The 22,926-nt window shown below is 39.2% G+C and overlaps 4 protein-coding genes and 1 non-coding gene across 5 annotated transcripts; 2 read left to right on the forward strand and 3 right to left on the reverse strand.

Moving 5' to 3' along the window:
• Positions 1-15,093: 15,093 nt before the first annotated feature.
• On the forward strand, positions 15,094-16,129 carry CLUP02_16722 (uncharacterized protein; the record flags this gene model as incomplete). The annotated part of the gene is made up of 7 exons (XM_049295640.1): positions 15,094-15,106; positions 15,222-15,273; positions 15,329-15,484; positions 15,570-15,673; positions 15,759-15,836; positions 15,900-15,961; positions 16,031-16,129. 7 exons carry the CDS (start codon positions 15,094-15,096, stop codon positions 16,127-16,129), a joined length of 564 nt encoding a protein of 187 aa, XP_049152787.1.
• CLUP02_tRNA316 lies at positions 15,703-15,789 on the reverse strand. The gene has a single exon. It is a non-coding gene; the product is annotated as a tRNA-Glu (tRNA).
• A 184-nt stretch (positions 16,130-16,313) lies between the features above and the next one.
• On the forward strand, positions 16,314-19,151 carry CLUP02_16723 (uncharacterized protein; the record flags this gene model as incomplete). The annotated part of the gene is made up of 1 exon (XM_049295641.1): positions 16,314-19,151. One exon carries the CDS (start codon positions 16,314-16,316, stop codon positions 19,149-19,151), a length of 2,838 nt encoding a protein of 945 aa, XP_049152788.1.
• A 1,292-nt stretch (positions 19,152-20,443) lies between these two features.
• On the reverse strand, positions 20,444-21,690 carry CLUP02_16724 (pectin lyase; the record flags this gene model as incomplete). Its single annotated transcript, XM_049295642.1, has 3 exons — positions 20,444-20,811; positions 20,876-21,068; positions 21,127-21,690. 3 exons carry the CDS (start codon positions 21,688-21,690, stop codon positions 20,444-20,446), a joined length of 1,125 nt encoding a protein of 374 aa, XP_049152789.1.
• Positions 21,691-22,537: 847 nt separating this feature from the next.
• On the reverse strand, positions 22,538-22,804 carry CLUP02_16725 (uncharacterized protein; the record flags this gene model as incomplete). The annotated part of the gene is made up of 1 exon (XM_049295643.1): positions 22,538-22,804. The coding sequence occupies one exon, from the start codon at positions 22,802-22,804 to the stop codon at positions 22,538-22,540; it is 267 nt and encodes an 88-aa protein (XP_049152790.1).
• Positions 22,805-22,926: the final 122 nt, after the last annotated feature.

A 22,926-nucleotide genomic window follows, 5' to 3' on the forward strand; every position in this document is an offset into this window, starting at 1 on the left:
GCTTTTTGTTAGTCTAACTGCGCCCCGAATACGTACGTTTTTTTTTAAGCTAAAGCCCGAGAGGTATATACGTTTACTAAACGACTTACTACCTATAATATACTACTATTTTAACTACGTATTACCTATCTTTTTATCTTAACTATAATAATTCCTTTACTAACGAATCGTTTAAAGGACTTATTTAGTATGCTCTTTATAAACCCGTTAGCTAGGTTATCGTTATTATTAATTTAACGGATCTTATAAAGCTCGTGGCGTTTATATAATTACTTAAGTACTATAATATTTATTATAAGGCGCTTTTCTTTTATAATACCTAATTTAATAAGGTATTTATATAGTAAGTATAAATTTATATAAACTATAATAGGGATTTTTAGAACGTTAAGTTATTCGGTAATAAGGTCTAAGGTAGTTAAAATAGTATAGGCGACGTTAATGCCTACGACTATTCCGTAAACCTCTAATATTAGTACGCTCTGGGTAATCCTTTTGCTCTTTATAGAGCTATAATAAACAATGTTATTATTAATTATAAAGCTCTTATTAATCTATTTTTTATTTATAAAGATAATAATATAACCTAGTTATGAGGTATAATTAGTATTATTTACGAATAACCTATTTATAAAAACGAAGAGTTTAGCTATAGTTAGATTTAATAGTACGAATATAAGCCCTCGGTTTAAGTAATTTATTTACTATTTAATATAATAGTTTAGCGTAGCGTAGTTAGTAAATAATAAATTTACTTAGTATTAAGCGGTAAACGACGTATTAAAAACTACCTCTAGTTAGTAAATTAATATAATATAGGTACTTCGAGCTCGTTATTTAACGAATTATTATTTAGTATTTAATACTAAGGGGTTAACTTACTTAAGCTTCTTCTTTTAGTTCTTTTATTTAAGTACTATATTAATACTTTTTAATAAGATAATCCCGCTATTAAAGATAAGCGGCTCGTTAGTTAATAGTTATTACTTTAGTTTAGTTAGTAACTTAGCGCGCTTAAGCTTAGTTTCTTTTTTCTAATTAAAAGTCTTATTTAATAATTTAATAATATTATTAGTCTATATACTAATAATACCGAATAATCCGCTTTTTCCTATCGAGATTAGTAAGTATAGATTGAACGTAAATATTATTATTTAGAGTATTTTTAAATAATACTTATTATATATTACTTATTAATAAGTACTAGATTTTACGAGACTGTATAGTAGTTATACGATATATAAAATAGTACCCTTAGGGTATAAATAACGGATCCGAGCTAGTAATTAGACAAAAACCTTATAATAAAAAGGTTAGCTTAATTATATATATACTTAAATAATATCTCGTAGCTAGACGACGTAGCTTTTTTAGATTAGGGTCGGAGCTAGGGCGAGGATTAGATATTAACTAGTTCTTTAAATTATTAATAACTATATAAGGATCTCCTTCTTCCCCTCGTTATTATACCTTTATATAACTAAGTAAGACTTTTTAATAGGGTTAAGTCTTAAGTTCTTAATCTCGTTAATAAATCGAGATTTAAATATCCTTATATCCCTATATTTAGGGCTAAGTTAAATAAATTTAATTACCCCTCTCTTTACTAGTCCTAAAAGCTCCCTACTAGTAAGTTTTATAAAAAGTGCTCCTAGGGTAGTAATAATGCTCTTATTATAGAGCTTAGTAACTAGCTTAAAATTTGCCTCCTCTTTAAACATAAAGTAGGTTATAGTTATAAAAATATTACTATAGCCGCGCTATATTAATATTTTTTTAATCCTCTTATTTTATAATAAAGGGTTATCGTTAACTATAACGATAATCTTATTAAGGACTTCGTTTATAATAGCGCTACTATTAGTTAGCTAGTTAATTATAGGAATTAATAAGCGGTTAACGTACTTTATTATCGTAGCTAGCGGCTCGGGGTTAACTTCCTCTAAATACTAAGGTTTAATTATAGTAGCCCGGAAGCTTATTAGGCCATAAGGTAATTCTATTACTATCGTGATGGCTTTAACTATCTATAGCTTTACCGCACGTTACGTAACCTCGGTTATATAATTACCGAGGCCTACTTCGCTCGTACCCTCTATATTAGAGCGAGCTTCGTACTTATTTCCTATTTTTAATAAATAACCGTTCTCTTTATATATATCGATGCCCCTATAATAACTCTATAATAATTATAAGCCTAGCTCTAACTTAGACCCCTATACCTCTATTAAAAAGTTACTTCTTAAGGACTGCGGTTTACTATATCCTTTTTTATAATATTATTTAACCCCTATTACGTTCGTTAACCTTATTCCTAAACGAACTAATGTCTTCCGAAAAGACTACCGATACTCCTAGGCGAAAGCTTAATTACTAACGAGACTAGCCTAAGTAGTACCTCGCTCTATAAGTTAAGGCCCGGTCGAAGGACGTCTAGGACCTACTAGACCCGGACGACCTTATTTCCCTATCGAATCTATTACTCTTTACTAAGTCCATTCTTTCGATCGAGGAGTACGTTAAGATACGAAATACTACTTAAAATTAAGTATATAAGACGGCCTCGACCGAATACTAACGAAGACTTGAGGAGTTTACGTAATAATAAACTAAATAGTTAGGAGGCGAGACTATAGTCGAACTAGCGACTAGAAACGCTTAAATTAAGTAACTAGTTACTCTAACGAAACCGAAGGCTATAATAGCGAATTAGGTACGTCTTATTAAAGAATACGCCTCTTTTATTTAATAAACCGTATTTAAAACGATCTCTTACTTAAGAAAAGAGAGATCGTACGAATTAATAAATCGCTAGATCTCTTTTATAATCGCTTAAGAAATCTTAGAGGACGCGAAAGAGGAGCTTATTAATTCCTTAAACTACTCCTTTTATATTATAATTAAGGTTCTTAAGTAAAAGTACGCACCGAGCGACTTTAGTTCGCTTATAATTATAAAAAAGGAATTTAACGCGGTTATAAATAGGGCGAACTCTAGCGTTAGCTTATTAACCTAGATTAAAAACTTTTTCTTAGCCTACTATTAAGTAACGTAGCTTAAGCTACCCGAAGTCTAGGGGACCCTCGCTTCGAAAACCTTTCTTTATATAACTATACGTCGCTTCGCCCTAAACTAATCTAACTAAGAGCTCGCTAAGATCGTTAAACTAAAGCGAAAAGGGGAAGCGATCCCTAATATAGGGTATTATACCGAGATCTTCGACGACTTTTTATATAAAAAAGCGGTATATAATAAGAATTATAAACGAACCCCTATAATATTCGTAATATTAATAGGTTACTTAGATTCCCCTAAGTAGAATAAAGCGACTCCTAACTCGTTTACTAATTACCTTTATAAGGGGACCTACCGCTAAAAGCTAATAAACTATATAAAAGTAGAGCTTACTTTAATAAGTAAAATAAAGTTAGAACATATTTAGCTAGGCGCCGACGATACTTAGAAAATAATTTCCCGCTTAAACTAGGAAAAGTATACCGACCTCCGTACCGACCTCGCTTAAAAAGGCTAGATCTATATAAAACCCCCTTCTAAATAGAGTAATAGTAACCGAGGTCGCTTCTAAAAAACGACTAAAACCGGCAAGCTAAGTAATAAAAAGAACTCTAAGGGAACCTACCCCTTAAATATCGTAGCTATAATTATTAACGTTAGTCTGCTCCCTAAGCTAAGCACGGAGGGAAATAAGAATAGTAATCCTACTATCTTCTCTATCCCCTTTACTAGCCTACACCTCCTTTTTAAGAGCATAGTTATAAATAACTATAGTACCGTCTACCTCGTTAATAACTAATCGCTTCTAGAGCCGGATTCTATTTAATAAAGCGATAGCTCGGAGAATATAGATTTTAAAACGGCCTCCTATCCTATTATTACTAAGAGAACGAGGATTATATATAATATTTTTATAAAACCGAAGGGGCCTAGGATAGAGCACCTTACTCTCTATAATATCGGTTTTATTAAGAACTTCTATATAAACGTCGTATTAAAAGCTCTCTTCCGAAAGACTAGTATTTAGTACTTAGGTTTCGATTATACCCTTCGGTTCGGTAGCGAATCTAGGAATATTATTATTAAGTAGCTCGAGAGGAAGGTTAATCTAGTCTTTTTAGAATATAAGCCCTATTCGTCCTATTTTCTACTTAGAAATTAGTCTTCGCTCGTTAATATAATTTTAGTATATAGCGCTTAGCGCCCACGTTCTTTATACTAATTAAGGAACGACCGATCGGATATAGCCTAGCTCTAGTACTTTAGATCTAGATATCTCGCGCTAATAGTACTCGAGAAGCTCGTCCTAGCCGCTCGGGGGGTAAGGATTAAAGGACTAAGCCGTTTAGAATACTAATACTATATAACTACTTATACGAAATAGGTTATCTTACGACGTACCTTAAAACGAAAAGTAACCCGACCCTATTATAGGATCTTATAGGACCTCTTTAACTACTTACTAGCTTACGAACGAAGTAAGTAGCTAATACTAATTAAAGACGAGTATTCGGGTAGGATCTTCGTCTTCTTACGAGTTACGAAGACCTATGATATAGTATTTAGGGTCTTATACTTTTTTAAACGATAAGTACGTATATAAAAGGGCGTAGCCGTCTATAAGATCCGATAAGACGTAGAACGTATAGTAATCGCAATTAACGGCGAAACTCGTTTTTAGATATAGGTACGGGAGCTAAGAATAGACTTAGAGACTACTCCTCTATATATAAAAGAACCGAATAGAGGAAGGGAACGAGCTAGCTAGGAAATTATTAATAAAGCGATTAGTATAATATCGGTAGCTAGCTTACTAAACGAACTCTGGGTAAAAGCTATATTAGCCGTAGCCTACTTATACGATATTAGCCCTAGGTAACGCACTAATTAGCTATTATTAATTTAAACTAAAGAAGTCTAGTTCGCTTATTATTTTAAGTAGTAGTAACTAATAAATGCGCCGAAGCTCGCCCGCGATCTACGTCCTTATTAGGGGTAGACGTATATATACGGCTATAGAGCGTACCTTTTTAAAAGGGACCGTAAGAAAGGAATCGATAAGAGACGCTTTAAAATAGAGCAGAGGGGATATATTAGGTACCTCGTAAGTTACGTACCGAACGCCCATAACCTATATAAGATCTAGATCCCCTCGCTTTTAGAAGTTATTATTACTTAAAATATAACGTTCGATAAGATAGCTTTTTACTCAAAGGATAATACTAAAACCGTAATTCGTTTACTTAAGTCGAGGGCCGTAGTAAATAAGATCTAATAGCCGCTTAAAATAATCGAACCTAAGCTCTAATTACTTAGAATCGTAAATAAGAAAGAGGCCGTATTAATTAATAATAAAAAGTAGCTATCGCTACTTATACTCGTTCTATAAGAAGTAAATAAGGCTATAAAAAAGCCTAGTTCGTTTTTAAGTAAACGAGGTAAGTAGCTACTTACTCCTAAACTAACCCTAGATTTTAAAAGTCTAGAGTTAAATATAAACCTCGCTTAGCTAACTGAGGTTATAAACGAGGCCGTAGGGGAAGTCGATCCTCTTATTAAGAGGATCGAAGATATAATATACGTATAAATAAAAATAAAGACTTCTTAGAGCTCTTATAGGGAGGATCTTTTTACTTAACTAAACCCTAACGAACCCCTTTAGTAAGCGAGCCTATACTAAGAAATAAAAATAGTAAACGACCTAGCTAGCGACTCTAATATAGTTAGTATATATAGCTAAGAGGAGGACGGGTATACTAAACGAAGCCGGAGGTTAAGAAACTAACCGCTAGAGGTATTTATTTAAGACCCGAGTCGACGAGAGCGACTTAGGTAGTACTCTTTCTATACTTAGGTAAAAAGAGACTAGGACTCCTTTTTTAATACGTATATACTTAATTAGTAAAAAGTAGTTAACGAGGTAACCTAGGGGTATCGGATACTATATTACTACGTTTATACCGTAATTAGTAAAACGAAGTACGTTTTACTAACTGCGGTTTAATTTAACCGAATCCACGCGGATTAATTAATTACCCCTCTAGGGAAGTAGAAGGATATTCTTAAAATACTAGAACCTCTAAGAAGTTAATTCGTAGAGGTAGTATAGTTAGAAATCTAGAAGCTAGAGGAAATGAATACTTAGAAAGTAGTTAGTAGGGCGTCGGTTACCTCTAAGCCGATACCCTTTAAATGGGTATTTAATTATAAGCTAAATAGCGATAATTACCTCGATCGTTATAAAGCGAGAATTTGCGTTAGGGGGGACTTTTAAGAATAATACCTTTTAGAAAAGACCTACGCAGCGACGCTAGCTACTAAGACGTTTAGGGTAGCTATAGCTATTACTACCTAATTCGATTTAGAAGTTTACTAATATAATATTATAAACGCCTTTCTAAACGTAATTAGAAAGCTAGGCGACCCCCCTATTATTTATAAGCTTCTAAATAGCTTTTATAAGCTAAGAATATGCGTCGAACTCGAGTAGGCCTTATATAGCGCCCGCGACGCTCTATTATTATAATACGAGGAGCTAGCGTTAACTTTTAAAAGTCTAGGTCTCTTACTTATAAGCGAGGACCCGTGCCTATTTTAAGATTTTGCTAAAAGGGTCCTAGTCCTCTTTTACGTAAATAATATCCTCGTTCTCTATTATAAAGACTATGTCTACGAGGCTAGTTAAGTAACCGAGGGACTTAAAAAGAAGTACGAGATAAAAGACTAGGGGCTAGTCTCGTAATATCTTAGGATAAGGGTCGTTCGTAATTAACTAAATAAAAAGATCTACTTAGCCTACGATTAGTATTTTAAGAGGGTAGCTAAGAAGTTCGATCTTACCGACTTTACTACTCTTACGACCCCGTTACTAACGGTCCTAATTAAGAAGAACCTAGGGATTATATCCCCGAGCGAGACTAAGTCTTTTTAAGAGAAGGTCGGATCGATATTATATATAGCAATTATAATTTAGCCCGACGTCGCTTTTATATACGCTCTACTCTCTTAGTTCCTAACGAACCCATCCCGTTAGTATTATTCTATTATAAATTAGGTTATACAATATCTTTTTTATATACGATACTTAGTAATATACTTCGGGATCTCGGGGGGTAGCTAGGTACTACTAATCGTAAGCGACGCTTCGTTTATAAATAATAAAGAGACCCGAAGATCCTCGTAGGGTTTTATAATCTCCTTTTTTAATAGCCTCGTTTAGTAAAAAGTAGCTCGTTAGAACATAATAACTACGTCGATTATAAAGGCCGAACTACTAAGCTTAGAATATATAGCTAAGGAAATACTCGCTCTTAAACGCCTTTTTAAAGATATCTCGCTCGAGCTTAGTAACGTATAGAAAGTATATTACGATAATTATTAAATAATTAGACTCGTAATAGAAGAAGGGGAACGTATCTTAACTTACCTATACTACGTCGATATTTAGAATATATAACTACGATAAGAGCACTCGAGAGGCTTATTCTAGGTAGTCTATATACCGACGAATAAAATACTAGCCAACGGTCTTATAAAGAACCTTTCTAAAGCGAGGTTCGAGTACTTCGTATCGCTCCTAAATATAAAAAATATACGAGAGATAATTATACTAAACGAGGGGACGTTTAAAAAGTAGCAAAACGGCCCGGGGGGCCCGGTTCTTAATTAAAAAACGTAGCCCATAGCTAGGGAGCATAAAGTCGCTCCGGCGACCCCGTCGGGTTACCTAGGAAGAGGCTATTTACTTAAGAGGGTAAGCGCGTATTTATTTAAAAAAGACTTTAACGCGGGCTATACGCCCGGAGGGATATATAAACCGATAAAAATATTAATTCCGATTTAAATACTATTTACCTTCGTAAGCGAAGTAGCTAATACCGTTACGTCCTTAATAAGTTTTTTTAACAACGCTTTTAGTATAAAGAGAGCGCTTATAGACGCCTCTCTTACTAGGGCCTTGTTTATATAAACCCCCTTACCCTTTCTTTTATTTAAGAAACCGTCGTACTTAAGGGCCTTATATAACGCCGCCGTCGCGCGAGTTAAGGTCTATATATCGGATTATAAATAATAAATAAAACGAGGACGGCTTAGAACTTACTTTATAAAGTATAAGCGGTTTTATATTAATAGCTATAGCTATTACTAACTTTCTTATTACCTCCCGCTTAAAGTATAGGAACTTTATACCTAGGAACTATATATACCCCTTAGGAATAGGGGCATAACCCGACTTTTTATAGGTTTAGTAGCGTTAGTATTTATTACTAATACGCGAACTTAAGAAGTACGTACCGTCCGAACGGCTACTAAGGGCGCTCTTAATATACCTAAGGTATTTATAACCGGACGGGGGAGGTAGAAGTACCGGCTCGTATTAAACCTTAGTACTAAAAATAGTATTAAGAGGGTCCGCTACTAAGAATTAGTTCTATAAACGACGATAGTTAAAAAAGTATTATACGTACGGTTAACTACTTTATACCCTTTAGGAGGAGGCGAGAGAGGGGGCTATAAACCTACTTTACCTCTCTAATCCTCCTAGGGAAAGTCTTCTTTTTCTTTTCCTCTTTATTTAAAAAGAGGCGAGGGAGGGGGCTATAAACCCTCTTTACTTACGCCGTCCTCTTAAGAAACGAGGACGTCTTCTTAACCTCTAAAAGGGAGTAAGGGAGGGGGCTATAAACCCTCTTTACCTCTATTACCCTCTTAAATAACTCGTTCAGCTATAAGGCCGCCGCTTATTAAATAAAGTAATTAGATTAATATTAAATAAACGAAGGCCGTACTATAACTAAAGTAGGGGACGAGGGAATATTACTTACCTATTTCGGGCTTATAGGGGGGGCTAGGGGAGCTGCCGCTCTTCCCTAAGGCCGTAGCTTTAAGCTTATACTTCTTAGCCTCTCGTACTATAGTAGTACGAGCGCGGTTTCTAGCCGATCGTTTTAGTAATATCTAAATAAAAACGATACTATTAATAAAAATCCTTTTTTAATAATGCGTACGCATAGGAACGCGGGTACGGAAATAAAAAGTAAGGGTATATACGTACGGTAGTAATATAAGTATAGGTTAAAGAGGGGAGGAAAGTTAGTACTATGGGTAGCGGTAAGAAATTTATATATTTACTACCCTTAACTCGTAAGTCGATTATTTAGCTAATAAGAGGCCGTCCCTCGGTCGTACCTTCTGTTAATAATATAGCCTTAAGATTACTTATAGTAACGAACACGGAGGTTAATCTACGGCTAATTTACCCCTCGCTTATAACTCTACGCGCAGACCGATTTACTTTATAATTCCTTTTATAAATAGATTCCTATATATTAGTATTTAGCTTTCTATTTTTAGTAGACCTTTTTATAATAATACGGGTAGTTAGGCGCGCTTTTTTTAGACGTGCATTCGTCTAGGGGGGTATATCATAATAGCTTTAACTATCTATAGCCTTACCGCACGTTACGTAACCTTAGTTATATAATTACCGAGGCCTACTTCGCTCGCACCCTCTATATTAGAGCGAGCTTCGTACCTATTTCCTATTTCTAATAAATAACCGTTCTCTTTATATACGTCGATGCCCCTATAGTGACTCTACGACAATTACGTAAGTAGTACTATTTATTAAGACGAGCTTAAATAGGCCTTTCTATCCTTTACTTTCTCACTAGACTTTAATATCTAACTATAATAGTAAATTAATAATATAGGAAATATTTAGTCCGTTTTAAGTAGTTAGTACCTCGCTTATTTACTTATTAATATAAAGTCTGCGGACTTTTTTTATTACTTTTTTAACTACTTTTATACGTTAAGTAATATTTAGTAATAATGGAGATTTATTAGAAGTGCGTAGAAAAGCTCCGAAAACAAGGAGTATAAGAACGAGGCTATTTAGGCTAACTATATCGTTAACTACTTTAATTACGGCTTAAAATATAGCCTCTGCGCTTATCGATAAGTATTTATTTTAAATAATATTATATACCTTTTTAAGTACCGCGTGGTATTTCTTAGCCTTACTAATACTATTATAAGCTTCGATAGGTATTTCCTTAACCTTAATAAATATAAATTTAGTAAAAGATTTAAACTCTGCGGCGCTAAAGTTCTTATTAATATTTATAATAATCTAGTTTAGTAAACCGAGGTAAACGTCGATTTAATATAGCTAAAGAGCTTCTTATATATACTTCGTAGTTATATTTACGAGGAACTTTGCTATTTAAAAAGAAGTAGTAGTATTAATAACGTAAAGTACTAGTCGGTTAGTACCCTTATAATTTATTAAATATATTATATTAATTACGACTTTATAATTAAAATCGTAATTATTTCTTAGGGTGAATTTAAATTAGCTAGGGGTAGTAGCGTTAAGTTAGTATTATTAATAGATCTTCGTAAGCTTCTCGAGGGCTACGATCTCTATATCGTTACTAAATTACTAAAGTAGTTTTAAGAAACGAGGAACTAAAGGGTAGCCGAAGCGCTAATATAAGCGGCGCAATTCGCTCTCTATTAAGTAGTTAGTAATAGCTTTTTTATTATTAAAGAGCAGAAGCTAAGGGTATCCCTATTTATAAATAATAAGTATTATAATATCTCCTTTAACTAGTAAGTTATTAATATTATTAAAGTATACTCATAGCTTATCTATATCCTTTAAGTAGTATAAGAAAGGAGTATTAGTTAATAAGATATAAAAAGTAATATTACTAAATAGGGTACTAACGACCGTAAATCCTAATAACCTTACGGGTTTATTATTATTAAATCGAATACCTACTTTACTAGCTCTAGAGGTATTAAAAGTAACTTTAAGTCGTCGCTATTATAATACGAGGAGTTAAGGGTAGCCCGTAATTAAGAATTCCGTAGCGCCAGTATTAAGTATAATACTTTAAAAGTCCCCTAATAAGTACTTCCTATTTAACGAAAAAGAGGTCGCTAGTTTTATAAGCTTAGTTAACTCGTTAATAAAAATAGTATTAATAAGGCTATGTTTTATTACCTAGGTAGCGAGGATGTTTATAAGGGTTCTACCGCTAGTAGTAGTCGTAAGGTATATTATTAAGATCTAGACTTCGTCCTCGTAGTTATTTTGATAGTTAAAGTCGAGGTTATTAAAGTATTAAATTATAGTATTATTATCGTCGTTGTTAGTAAGGGCGGTTCCTTTATAAAAGGCGAGGAACTATAAGTATAAGCTCGGTATAGATCTCTTATTTCTTTTTTTACTATTTTTATACTTCTTATATACTTAACGTTACTTTTTTTTTAAGTACTTAGTTAATTAATAGCCGGTCTTATAATAAACGAAATACTTTTTATTAATAGTGCCGCGGCTGCGTTAATTCTACTTATTAAATCGGGTCCCTTTATTAGAGTTATTATAAGTATAGTTAGTCTAGTAAGTAGCGGGGACCTCTTTATTATAAGTACTATTTTAAAAATACTACTACTACTTACTATAGTTACGCTCTCTCTCTATAATATTAATTAAAGTACTAAGCTAGTAGTAAATATTAATAAATATAAGTACCGGGTTAAGTATAGTAAGTCTATATTCTAATATACTACTTACGTAGTAGAGGAGTTAGTTACTTATATTAAAAATAGATCTCTAGGTAGTTAGTGCTTTATAGAGGATTATAATACGGTTAATTAGCGCTTATAGAATTTATTAATTCGACTTACTTAGGTTCTTACGAATTATAGAGTATTAATAGAGGTTATAAAGCTTAGCGAGGTAGTTTTAATAGCTCGTAAGCGGCTCGAAGTATTCTTAAGTCCTCTAGTATATTATATTAAAACTAAGCGGGTTAGAGGTATTACTAAGTTAGTTAAAATAAAAAGTTAACGCCCTTTTCTTAAGTATATTTAAGAAAGTACCGGAATAGTATCGTCCGCTAATTTTTATTTATTAGTATAGTACTTTAAAAATCCAAAGCTTTTTATTAAAAATATCGTACTTCTCGTTACTATACTTATTTTTATTATTATAGAGCTTAGCGAGGTTAATTAATTAGCGAGTATTAAGTATAATATCGTTTTTAGTTTTTATATCGAAATATAATATTTAACAAGGTGGATTTCGCTATTAAGTAATAATAACTTTATTCTTTAGTTCTTCCTCCTCTTTTTTTTAAAGAGGCGGTAGGTCGGTCGGTCGATAGCGAGGCTAAAGTTAGAATTTTAATTATTAAGATTAAGCGAGTTAGGGTTATACGGATTCCCTTATTATCTCTCTAGCTTACTAAATAAGATCGTTAGTATTTACTAACTATAAAAGTAATAAATAGAGAAAGTAAGGATCGTAATATAATATATTAAAGTATTTAGTACGGCTATAATAAGCTACGATCTTTTTAAAAGTCTAGGTAGAGAAGTATTAGGTATTAAGGGCGCTAGCGATCTTTTTTACTATTTAACTACGATTTCTAATCGTTAAATTAATATTATTATTTATAAAAAAGTTTCTTAGCTTCCTAAGAATTATACTTTTTATTCTTAAAAAGTCCCCTACTTCTTAGCTTTAGAAGTCGGTTTTAAAGTCCTTTTATAGCTCCTCGCCTATTAAGCCGTCTCGATAGTAATATCTTATTATATAGAGGATAAAGGTATTAAGCTTTTTATTATTTATAAGGGCGGGTATAATATTAAATAAGCCCTATTAAGTTAGGTTAACGTAGTCCTATTAATAAATTAAAATTAAGTATAGTTCTATAATTTAAGAGTATAAGTAGGCTAGAGGTAATATTAACTAATCGTTAGACCCTTCTTATTTACTACTAGGGCCGGCGGTTATTATAATATATTTACGAGGTAAGTTATATAATAAAAGATTACTATAAGATATAATCGTTATATTATAATTATAGTATAACGTTAGTTAGGTTAGAAAGAGTAGTAAGTCGGTCGTAGCGATCGTTTTAATAGTAATAAGCGGGCTACTATTACTAATTAGAAAATTCTGCTCTTTTAACGAAGTATATAAATAGAAGGTTACTAAGGTTAGTAAAAGGTTATAAAAAAGGAAGAAAGGCCTTTTATAACCGTACTTTTAGTAATAAATAGAGGATTCTATTAGTTACTAATTAGTAATTCTTTTTAGTATTTCTCGTACCTTTTTTTATTAGTTTAGTCTCGGAGCTTTTATTAAGTTAGAAAGAGATAGATTTATTAATAATATAAAATAGATCCCTACTATTATTACTATCGAAATCTTTTTTTTTTTAGTATCTCGGAATACTTCGCTATTAATAAGAGATTTATTATTAACGTACTTATAATTCCGAAGGTCTTGCTATTACTAAGCGCTAGTATATTAGCAATTATTAAATTAATCTTTTAGTAGTTAATCTCCTCTTACCTATTACTAGTTTAAAGTAGCGCTTAGCTATAATATATTTAAAATAGATTCCTTTACGAGCGGTTCGATTAGAGAGAAGTTAGTAATAGTAATAAAGCTAATAAAAATAATATTAATAGTAGAGGTAAGGTTAATAATAGTAGTAAAGTAGTTAATCTTTTTATAGTAGTAGTCTTAATAAAAGAGATCGTATATAATAAAGTACGCTCTCAATAGCCTACGACTAGTTAATTAGTTATCGGCTAGTAGTAGTAAAAGAGAGCTAAGGTAGTATAAACTAGGCCGCTTATTATTAGTTAGATAGACGGAACTAAGTTAGTAAGTTAGAATAGTTAGTAAAGTAGGTCGAGGCTATCTTTTTTACGGTTATATCCTTACTAACTTACGGTAAAAATATATATATAATTTAATTACTAATTAGTATTAGTATATACGTAAGTAGGTTAGACCTTTTAGTTACGATTAGGTTAATAAGTTAGTATAAGTCTATTACGTATATATATAGGAGGGGAAGATCGTAGGTAGAGCCCGCGGTCCCTTAGTAAGTATAAGTAGGTAAAAGGGTCCGTCTACACGGGCCCAGACTGCCTACCTACTACCCCTACCTAACTACCTAATAGGGCCCCTTTTCTACCTCGTAATCTAACAATTATCCTAGCTAACGAGAGTATAGGTAAGAGCGAATTTACTATATATAATAATATAATTTATTATTTATTAATTAAAAATAAGCGGGTAATGAGAAGTATGTTAGTATTAGAGGTTTATAGTATAGTTAACGGCGTTAACCTCTCTTATGCGATTTTAATAACGCTAAAAAAGATTACCGATCGAATTAGCTTTTTACCTATTTTAATAGTTATTTATACTAATTCCTACTCGCTATACGAATACCTTATTAAATTAAAAACAATAAAAGAAAAAAGGCTTATAATTAATATTATAGCCCTTAGGTAATCGTATAAAAAGCGCGAGATACTTAAGATCCGTTAGATTAATAATAAAAATAACCTCGTAAACGCTTTTATAAAAGTAGTATTAAATAAGGGATTAAAGTAATTCGTAAGTAATAAAAAAGTTATTATATAAATAGAAGGATAGGTTATATAAAAAGAGTAAAGAAAAAGAAAAAAAGGAAACGATATAATAAATAGGCCCGAGGTCGAATTATATTTCTAATTATAATAATTAAATTAATAAAAGAAAGAGAAAGTTAGTATTAGATTAGAAGTTTAATTTAACCGCGGTATATAGCCGACTACGTAGGGGCTAATTAGGGGCCTTATTTATAATTATTATAGCTAGCTTAACTTATAGTTAGAACCTCCTTTTTATACCTACTACGCAGATATTTATATAGTTTAATTAATCTCTTCGTTAACTACGGTTCGAACTAACTACCCTATAATAGGGATACTAATAGGGTGCCACATTCCGCTGCCTCATTCGCTGGAGCGATCCCGACCAAGTACTTGGAGGCAGGGAAATCTACCAATCACGACGAACCCAAAACACAATAGTGCTCTTCATATCGAAGAAAGTTCTTGTGCTCTGCTGTAGTACGGTTGCTAGAGGCTTTTGGACGGGTTTGCGGTCAACGACTAAGACTTCACATCGCGATCATGTAGGTACTAGGTATTTGGCCATGGAAGAGCACTGCACATGATTGGAAAATTTTAGCTATTAAAGAAGCAGTTGAGGAGATGCTCAGATCAAGTAGAATGGAGTTGTCCATAAATAGATGCAGAGAGACTTTGATCAGAATTACGACTTCGTAATACAACGAGATTGAGGAACGAATTGAAGTCAATTCTGTCCAGACCACCTCCAGTTACAATGTCAAAAAGATCCAGATCATTGGCGACCATGGCCGATGACACTCAGTAAGTTTTGCGTCAATATTACACACTCTACTACCCCATCATAACAATTAAACAGAAAGGACTTCGATGTCTCCTCATTCAGATTGGAACGATTTTTAAGCGATCTACCCACGGTCGGTGAGGTTGTGATGATGAGCCGCTCGGCAACCCCCATATCTACGACACAGCGCAGAACAGAGGACATGAAGCTGGCCATTCGTGACTGGGAGGAGTCATGGTGCAGAGCGAAACCTAATTAAGACGAGATACAGTTACCGGAATCGCAGAGGGAATGGGTGTTGTGATAATCAACCAAGACAGGTTGGCCATGACTATCGATGTATAATGATGGCCCTCGATGCGCCAGTAAAGTGGATTGGACCATCCTCAATAGTCAGACGGCTGTTGCCGAACGCCAAAAGTGAGTTCACTGGTCGCAAGGGCAAAAGATTCCGAAACCGAGAATCGAACTCGGGGCTATGCCTAACCTCTCATGGAAATGAGAGGGCATCATGTTGGCCACTACACCATATCGGATGTGGATACTGCTACGCCCTCTAGAATCATTCAGTATGCAGGAATCAGTTGGCTCATCGGGTCGAATAGCGAAATCCGAAGTTATCCACAGTCAAACGAATTCTGAATAGGGGAAGTGCATCTTCAGCTTTCGCTTGTGGAAATTGTGTGGCGGTTGGAGCTTGTGCTCAACGTGAACTAGCCCGGAGCGACGCCAACCCAGAGAAGAGTGAATGTCGCCAACACTAAGCCATGTTGGTAGGGTGGCAAGTCACTAGCAACTCTAATTGAAGACCTAGTGAGTTCTGATTCCGACCACATGGCTCTACTTGCTTTTGGGGAAGTACTAGTGCAGGGGTAACAAGTCTTCGGGTCTACACTAGACCTTGATTTGTGACTATTCATTCCGTCGTGCCCTGTAATTTAATCATTCTCGAAGTGGCTTACCTCAAACCGAGATACAAATCTTACAAGATCTCCCGCCTTGCCCAGAGAAAAATCCACCGTCATGCTCGCGCCTTTCTTCGCTTCCATGTGTCACAAACATGGCTCACACTCGTTTGAATCTATACACGGCAGCCCGCCTCTTGTTCTTTCTATTGCCCCTTGTGAAAGCTCTTCCCAGCAACTCTCCAATCGAGGCCCGCGATGGCTCGTACACATACTTAGCATGTTATACCGATGCAGTCGCTGGTCAACGAACACTGGGAGGGCCAGCAATCGCCGACGACACCATGACAGTTCAGAAATGCAGCTCCTTCTGTACAAAGTACAGCCACTTTGGCGTCGAGTACGGCAGAGAATGCTATTGTGGCAATACAATCCAGAGCCAAGCGCTTGCAGTCGACCGAAATGAATGCAGCTTCGCCTGCTCTGGCAACCCCTTGGAAGTCTGCGGCGCTGGGAACCGTGTGGATATTTATACCAATTTGGGGTTCTCTAATCCGAAGCCCGCCACGCTCGTTGACCATGTCTACTTGGGTTGCTTCAACGACAACGGCGACCGGGTGCTCCCCAACAAGCCCTTCGCTTCCGACACCATGACAGCGGCATTCTGTGCTCAACACTGCCAGGGTTACACCTACTTCGGTACGCAGTGGTCGCGAGAGTGCTACTGCGGTAACGTGGCGCCGCAATCTGCTGCTCCAGAGTCTGAATGTTCATTCACTTGCTCCGGGTCCGATGCCGAATTATGCGGCGCCGGCATGAGACTCAGTGTTTACGGACCGCCGGTGGTATCATCGCTCCCCGGCACGACTCCCTCACAAGGCTCAACGCCCTCTCCCGTCTCACCAGCGGCAGCAGCTACCGTCTCTGGGTACGTCTACCAGGGTTGCTACACCGATAACCTGCCTCAGCGCGTTCTCACTGGAGACCTTGTCCGCGATCCCACGATGTCCCTCGAGAAGTGCGCCTCGTTTTGCAGCACCTCCCACTACACCTACTTCGGCGTTGAGTTCACGGGAGAGTGCTATTGCGGGATGGCTTTAGATACGGCCAGTGCGAAACAGTCAGAGGTTGCGTGTGCAATGAAGTGCGGCGGTGACGGCACAGAGATCTGTGGCGACGCCAACCGCATATCAGTTTATGCTCTACCGCAAACATCAACGATTCCAGTCGTCAAGAACTTAGCAACTGTCGGCGGCTTCTATTACTCCTCTTGCTGGGTCGATAACGTGGATGGGCGTCGCTCGCTCTCTGCAAAAGACTACAGGGCCGACGATATGACTGCTGAGAAGTGTGCTAGTTTCTGTCAGGGGTACAGCTACTTTGGTCTGGAGTACTCCCGAGAGTGCTACTGCGGCAACACTGTCGGGGGTTCCATGGCTTCAGAGAAAGACTGCGGGCACGTCTGCGTGGGAGACTCTTCGCAATGGTGCGGAGGGGGCGATCGTCTTAGTCTCTACAGCATCAATCCGCCTATTATCTCGTCATCGTCGTTCTCAATGACATCAACCAGCTCACTTGACACAGCGAGCGTTGCCACATCTGGATCAACCTCGTCTACTGAGAATACTTCTTCGAGCTCCTCCAGTCTTGCAGTTCCTACTACCTCAACAGGCCTGGAGTCTTTCGCGACTACGACTTCACCGACTGCCTTCTCTTCATCGGAAACGACAGGGAGCTCATCAACCTCGACTTCCTCCATCTTTGGCAGCTCCGGAACATCTTCAATCCCTAGTTCCACTGCGTCGAGCACCTCGAGCATATCCGCGTCCCCAACATCGACCTTTACCTCGTCCTTCACTTCTTCAGTATCAATCTCATCTTCTAGCTCAAGCATCAGTAGTAGCTCAACCAGCAGCAATGGCATCGTTTCCAGTTCTACCACAAGCTCGGCCGCAGCGGCAGCAAGCACCTGCAACCCAGGCTACCGAAACGACCTAACTGCTACATTTTCAAAGACCTTCGGCAGCGCCTCCGACCTTCAGACATGGGCGGTGACCACCTCGTCCCAAACTACTTATTCATATGTCCAAGGCGACGCAAATGCTTTGGCCTACAACATGTCCTTTGCCTCCGTCAACGCCGTCCGTACCACAAAGTTCGTTCAGACCTTCAACGTCGTAAGAGGCGCAACGTATCAGGTGTCACTCCGATGCCAACTCGGCGGGACGACGAGTCAACCCCCAACTGCCGCAGTGCAACTTGCCGCCCCCTCGACCACCGTTCAGTCAGTCGTGACCCAGTCAGCCGACTCTCAGCAGCTCCAAAGCTGGCAAACAGTTACTGCTGTGTTCACACCAGCTCTCGATGCTATGACCGTCACGATCAGCGCGACAAGTCCGAGAAGTGCAGTGGCGTGGGTGATTCTTGACAGACTCGAAATCAAGATGATCACGCCCACCACCAATGTTGCACCAATAGTGAACGGAGAAGTTCTCACATTCGCAGACGTTCGCTCAGGCGCAGTCACGTTTCCTAGCTGGCTCAAGAAGCCCGCAGAAGGGAACATCGTCTACGGGGCCAAGCCTGTCTTCGGGTTCGCGTCACCGGGGTACAACGGTGCGGGAACCTCGCGGAGTGTATGGTTCAATAATCAACCGCCATTGACGGCAAATTCTGGCGGACCAGTATTCTACTTTGCTGGGTACGGCGGAGATGGTTTGAAATATCAGAAGTACGTGATGCGAACGCGTGTTCGATCTGTCAGTAGCCAGGGCTGCTATCTGTCGATTACTAGTTATGATGGGGGACGTACTCAGGTGGCTGGGTATTTTATCATGGACGGCTGCGAGCAACAGTGGCAGACGATTGAGTCGGGGTCTTTTACACCTGTTTATGACTTGCTGATACAGGCGCAGTTCAGATGTCCTTTCTCTCTTGGATTGAATGCGACGTTCTGGCTGGACAACATTGAGATGGTGCCAGTTGCTGGTTGAAAGCAAGTACATGTAACAACTAGGGCTCTTCGATCCCGGATTGCACCAGACGACACGAGTAAGATAGCCTCTTGATAGCTACATGTGTTGGGAAGAGATCTGCAGTTTGAGTCAATTTGTACGGAATTAATGATTGCTTCTCATTTTGACTACTTTATGTTGGTGCCTAATGGATTTGCTGCTACGTACTTAAGGTAGGCAAAGTCGAGATGGAACTGATTAACTCATATCATTGCGCAACTCTGAATGTGGGATGTAACAGCTCTCATCGCGCACCTAAGCATAACACAAGTCTGATAGGGCTTGTAATTACGTCATGTAACGGTATTATCAAGAAGATCATCGAGAAATTTTCAGCTGTTGATCGAACGAGTAAGCCCGCAGGTATATTGCTGTGGTCATCATCCGTTCTGTGTCGCACTCACTCCGAGACTGCTCCCTGTTCTTGTCGCTTGTACTTGATGCAGCCCCTAAGCGCTAACAGTACCCGTTCCCAGCAGGACCCATACTGACAGTTGTCTCAGCACTCCAGTTGACTAAACACGAAATCCATTGTCGCAACTCACCGCCATTGCTCTTCAACGCGGCGCAAAAAGTTCGAGTAAATAGGCAACTTTTGGATGACATGCTCATGGTCTCACTAAAGTATCGAACCGCCATTGAAGATCTGTCTGGAGTTGGATAGTTTTCCTGATTCATGCCAAAACTTTCACAACTCGTCGATCACTGTGGTGTCAATGGCAACAATCGGATGACGATTTCCAAAAGCCGAAACGGAAAAGAATGTGAGAAAGAAAATTTCTTCTCCCTGTCGAGCAGTTGCATCTGCCCAGTCTAATAAAACCCGGTGGGATGGCCACGCGGCAATCGCCCCCGGATGAACGGACTTGAGTTCCGGGCAGAAATGATGTTGCGCGGCGCGGGCAGAGAAGCGCACGAACCACTGAACATTGCTGCTCGCGCACAGCGGGTAGTAACTGTGAGAGTTTTTGCTAGGGATTGTTTATTTTCACATCGGAAACAAAAATAGCTACTGACTCGTGGGAAGGCCAAATATGGTGCACGTAAGGAGTCAGGTTTGGTTCAACTACATCACATCACAGGGGAACAAGACAAGATAATTTTTTTTTCCAAGAAAGGCTGTCATTTATACAGGCTGTAAAGAAGATAAGGTATCTACAGAATCGAAAGCTGCCGCTAATCCCACTGCCACTGGGGGTAACCTTGACCCGGGGCGAAATGGTTTATTTTAGAAGAGCGTAACAAAGTCAAATCCTAAAAGCGGGTATGACTTAGATCTTGCCGTAGCCAGCACTGCTGCTGGAGACGGAAGAGGCGGCAACGGCGTCGGGGATATCGGCGCTGCCAAACTTGCTGAGTACGCTGGTGTCGGTGCCGGTGAAGGTGCCGGAGCTGGAGAAGCTGTTGGCCTGGCAAGAGCGGCCCATCTTGGAGGAGCAGTCGGCAGCGTTGGAGGAGGTGATGGCAAGGGTGGCACCGTCGCCGCCGGCCTCGATGACGGTCGCGACGTTGCTGAAGACGTTGCCCTCAGCCAGGACGTAGCCGCCGGAGGTGACCTCGAAGCCGTGGCCGGTGGAGTCGGACCAGTAGTTGTTCAGGGCGTGGACGAAGGAGTTTCCGTTGACCTTGGGGGCACGGCCTATAGTTGTGAGTAAGTTTTCTGTTGCATTTGCTGGTGTAATTTTCCTTTCACGTTGACTTACCAGAGAAGTGGTGGATGTAGTTGTTCATGTAGGTGATGGTGTCGCTGGAGCCGGCGAAGTAGTTGACCCAGTAGTGGTAGCCGTCGCAGGTGGCAGAGTAGTCGCTCTGGCCATCGAACTCAGAGTTGGAGACGGTCACCTTGCCGGAGGCAGAGGTGCCGAGAACAAGGTGCTGGCGACCGATCTTGGAGGTCTAGATTCGAGGTTGTTAGTGGTGTGCAATCTCAGATCTCAAACGAGTGAGCACTTACGGTGACGTGGTCGATCCAGACGTTGTCGGTGGTGTCGAGAGTGATGGCATCACCACCCCAGACGTACTTCGGGTTGATGTTCTCAATCTTGATGTTCTGGATGATGACGTTCTCGGCACCGGCGATTCTCAGACCCTTGCCAACAATGACACCCTTGGAGCCGGATCCGATGATGGACTTGTTGGAAGCAACCTTGATGGGGTTGAGACCGGCCTTGTTGTAGGTAACAGAGACGGAGGGGGCGCTGGACTGGTAGTTGTCGCACCACGAGTCCTTGTTGATGGCGACCTGGCAGGCGGAGGCGGTTCCCCAGGGAGCGCAGCCGGTCTCGGTGGCGGTGCCGTCCTCGTCGGTGAAGTCGAAGGTCTTGGTCAGGACGATGACACGAGCGGACGAGTCGCCGAGGTACGAGACCAGCTCGTCGTTGGTGGTGGGGGTGACGGCAGTCGCGGAGCCTCCGCCGGTGGTGCCAGAGGCGAAACCCTCGGGGGTACCGGTGACGGAGACGGCAGCAGCCTGCTGGGCAAGGGCCGCAGCGGCCAAAAGGAAGGACTTGGCGAACATCTTGGAAAAAAGGGTGTAGAAAAGAGTTGAACGAATGAAAGAATGAGTGACTGTGGAATGAAACAACAAGAGAGAACAGATCGACAGAGCAAGGCAACCTCGAGTTGATATACAATTGAAGGCTGCGATGGAAACTGGGTCTTTCGACGAGCTCACCCGAGCCATTGGATCACCTATTCCCATAGAGTCCATCGGCTTGCCATCGACAACACGATGGATTAGGCCATGACATGGATTGTTGGTCGTTGGCCGCGTAGTACGGGCCCCGTATGTGATGCGGGCGCGTAAACAACCATGGAATTGAATATATGACGGGGGCTTCTCACTCCACACAGAGATCCAATGGCAGAACCAACGGTTACTGAAACAGGCAATGATGGCTGGTCATCCGAAGCGCCATCCCGGACGTCGAGGGCGTGGTCGGGGCGGTTCGTGGCACAGACCTAATCAATGTAAAGCTCCGATCGACGCAAGACGGAGTACGTCCTGTGTGACATTAATTCTGCCAGGTCCACCCCATCCTGCCACGCGGGTCCGTCCCGAGGGAAACGAGCCTCTCACAGGCTCCCAGAAACCACCATAAACCACAAAAAATCCCATCAGCATCCAGGTTTGGGGTTCTTTGCGGCTCCGTAGCTCACTTCCCAAGTTTCCATACGTTGAAGCCCGTGTTGGCACTGGTGAAAATACCCCTGACTTCCCGCAGCGGAGACTACTCCCCCCACCACCCGAATCAGACATTCACAAAATCATTTCAGGGGGTGTCTGTCAGACAACGTACGAGTCCCAATTCGCGAGGCTTTCGTATCCTCTATGTTTAGCCATGACAGCCTCTCGGGCAATAAAGCTACAACGAGATGGAGCTGCAGGAAAGACAACATGGAACCCGCACGGCAGTTGCCATCACGCATTGGAATCGCCCCCTCCCCTCTTCACCACCGGACCCGGGACTAAGGATCGTGGGGGATTTTATTTCGTCTGAAACTACGCTGTATTCGGAACTCACCGACACTGAACAGGGAACGACCAGGTGGAGAAGTGCCAGCAAACACAACGTGACGTGACATGAGAGAGGGAATCGAAGCCGACTAAGGACTGGACCATACGGATACATACACAAACACACACGCACGGGAACGATAAAAGTTTTGTAACTATATTACTTTTATAAATTAACTTCTTAGAGGTTTTAATATTTTAAAAATATCCTTTTACTTCCCTAGAAAGGTAATTAAT

Source organism: Colletotrichum lupini, chromosome 9, assembly GCF_023278565.1.
Source record: "Colletotrichum lupini chromosome 9, complete sequence".
NCBI classification, from domain to species: Eukaryota; Fungi; Ascomycota; class Sordariomycetes; order Glomerellales; family Glomerellaceae; genus Colletotrichum; species Colletotrichum lupini.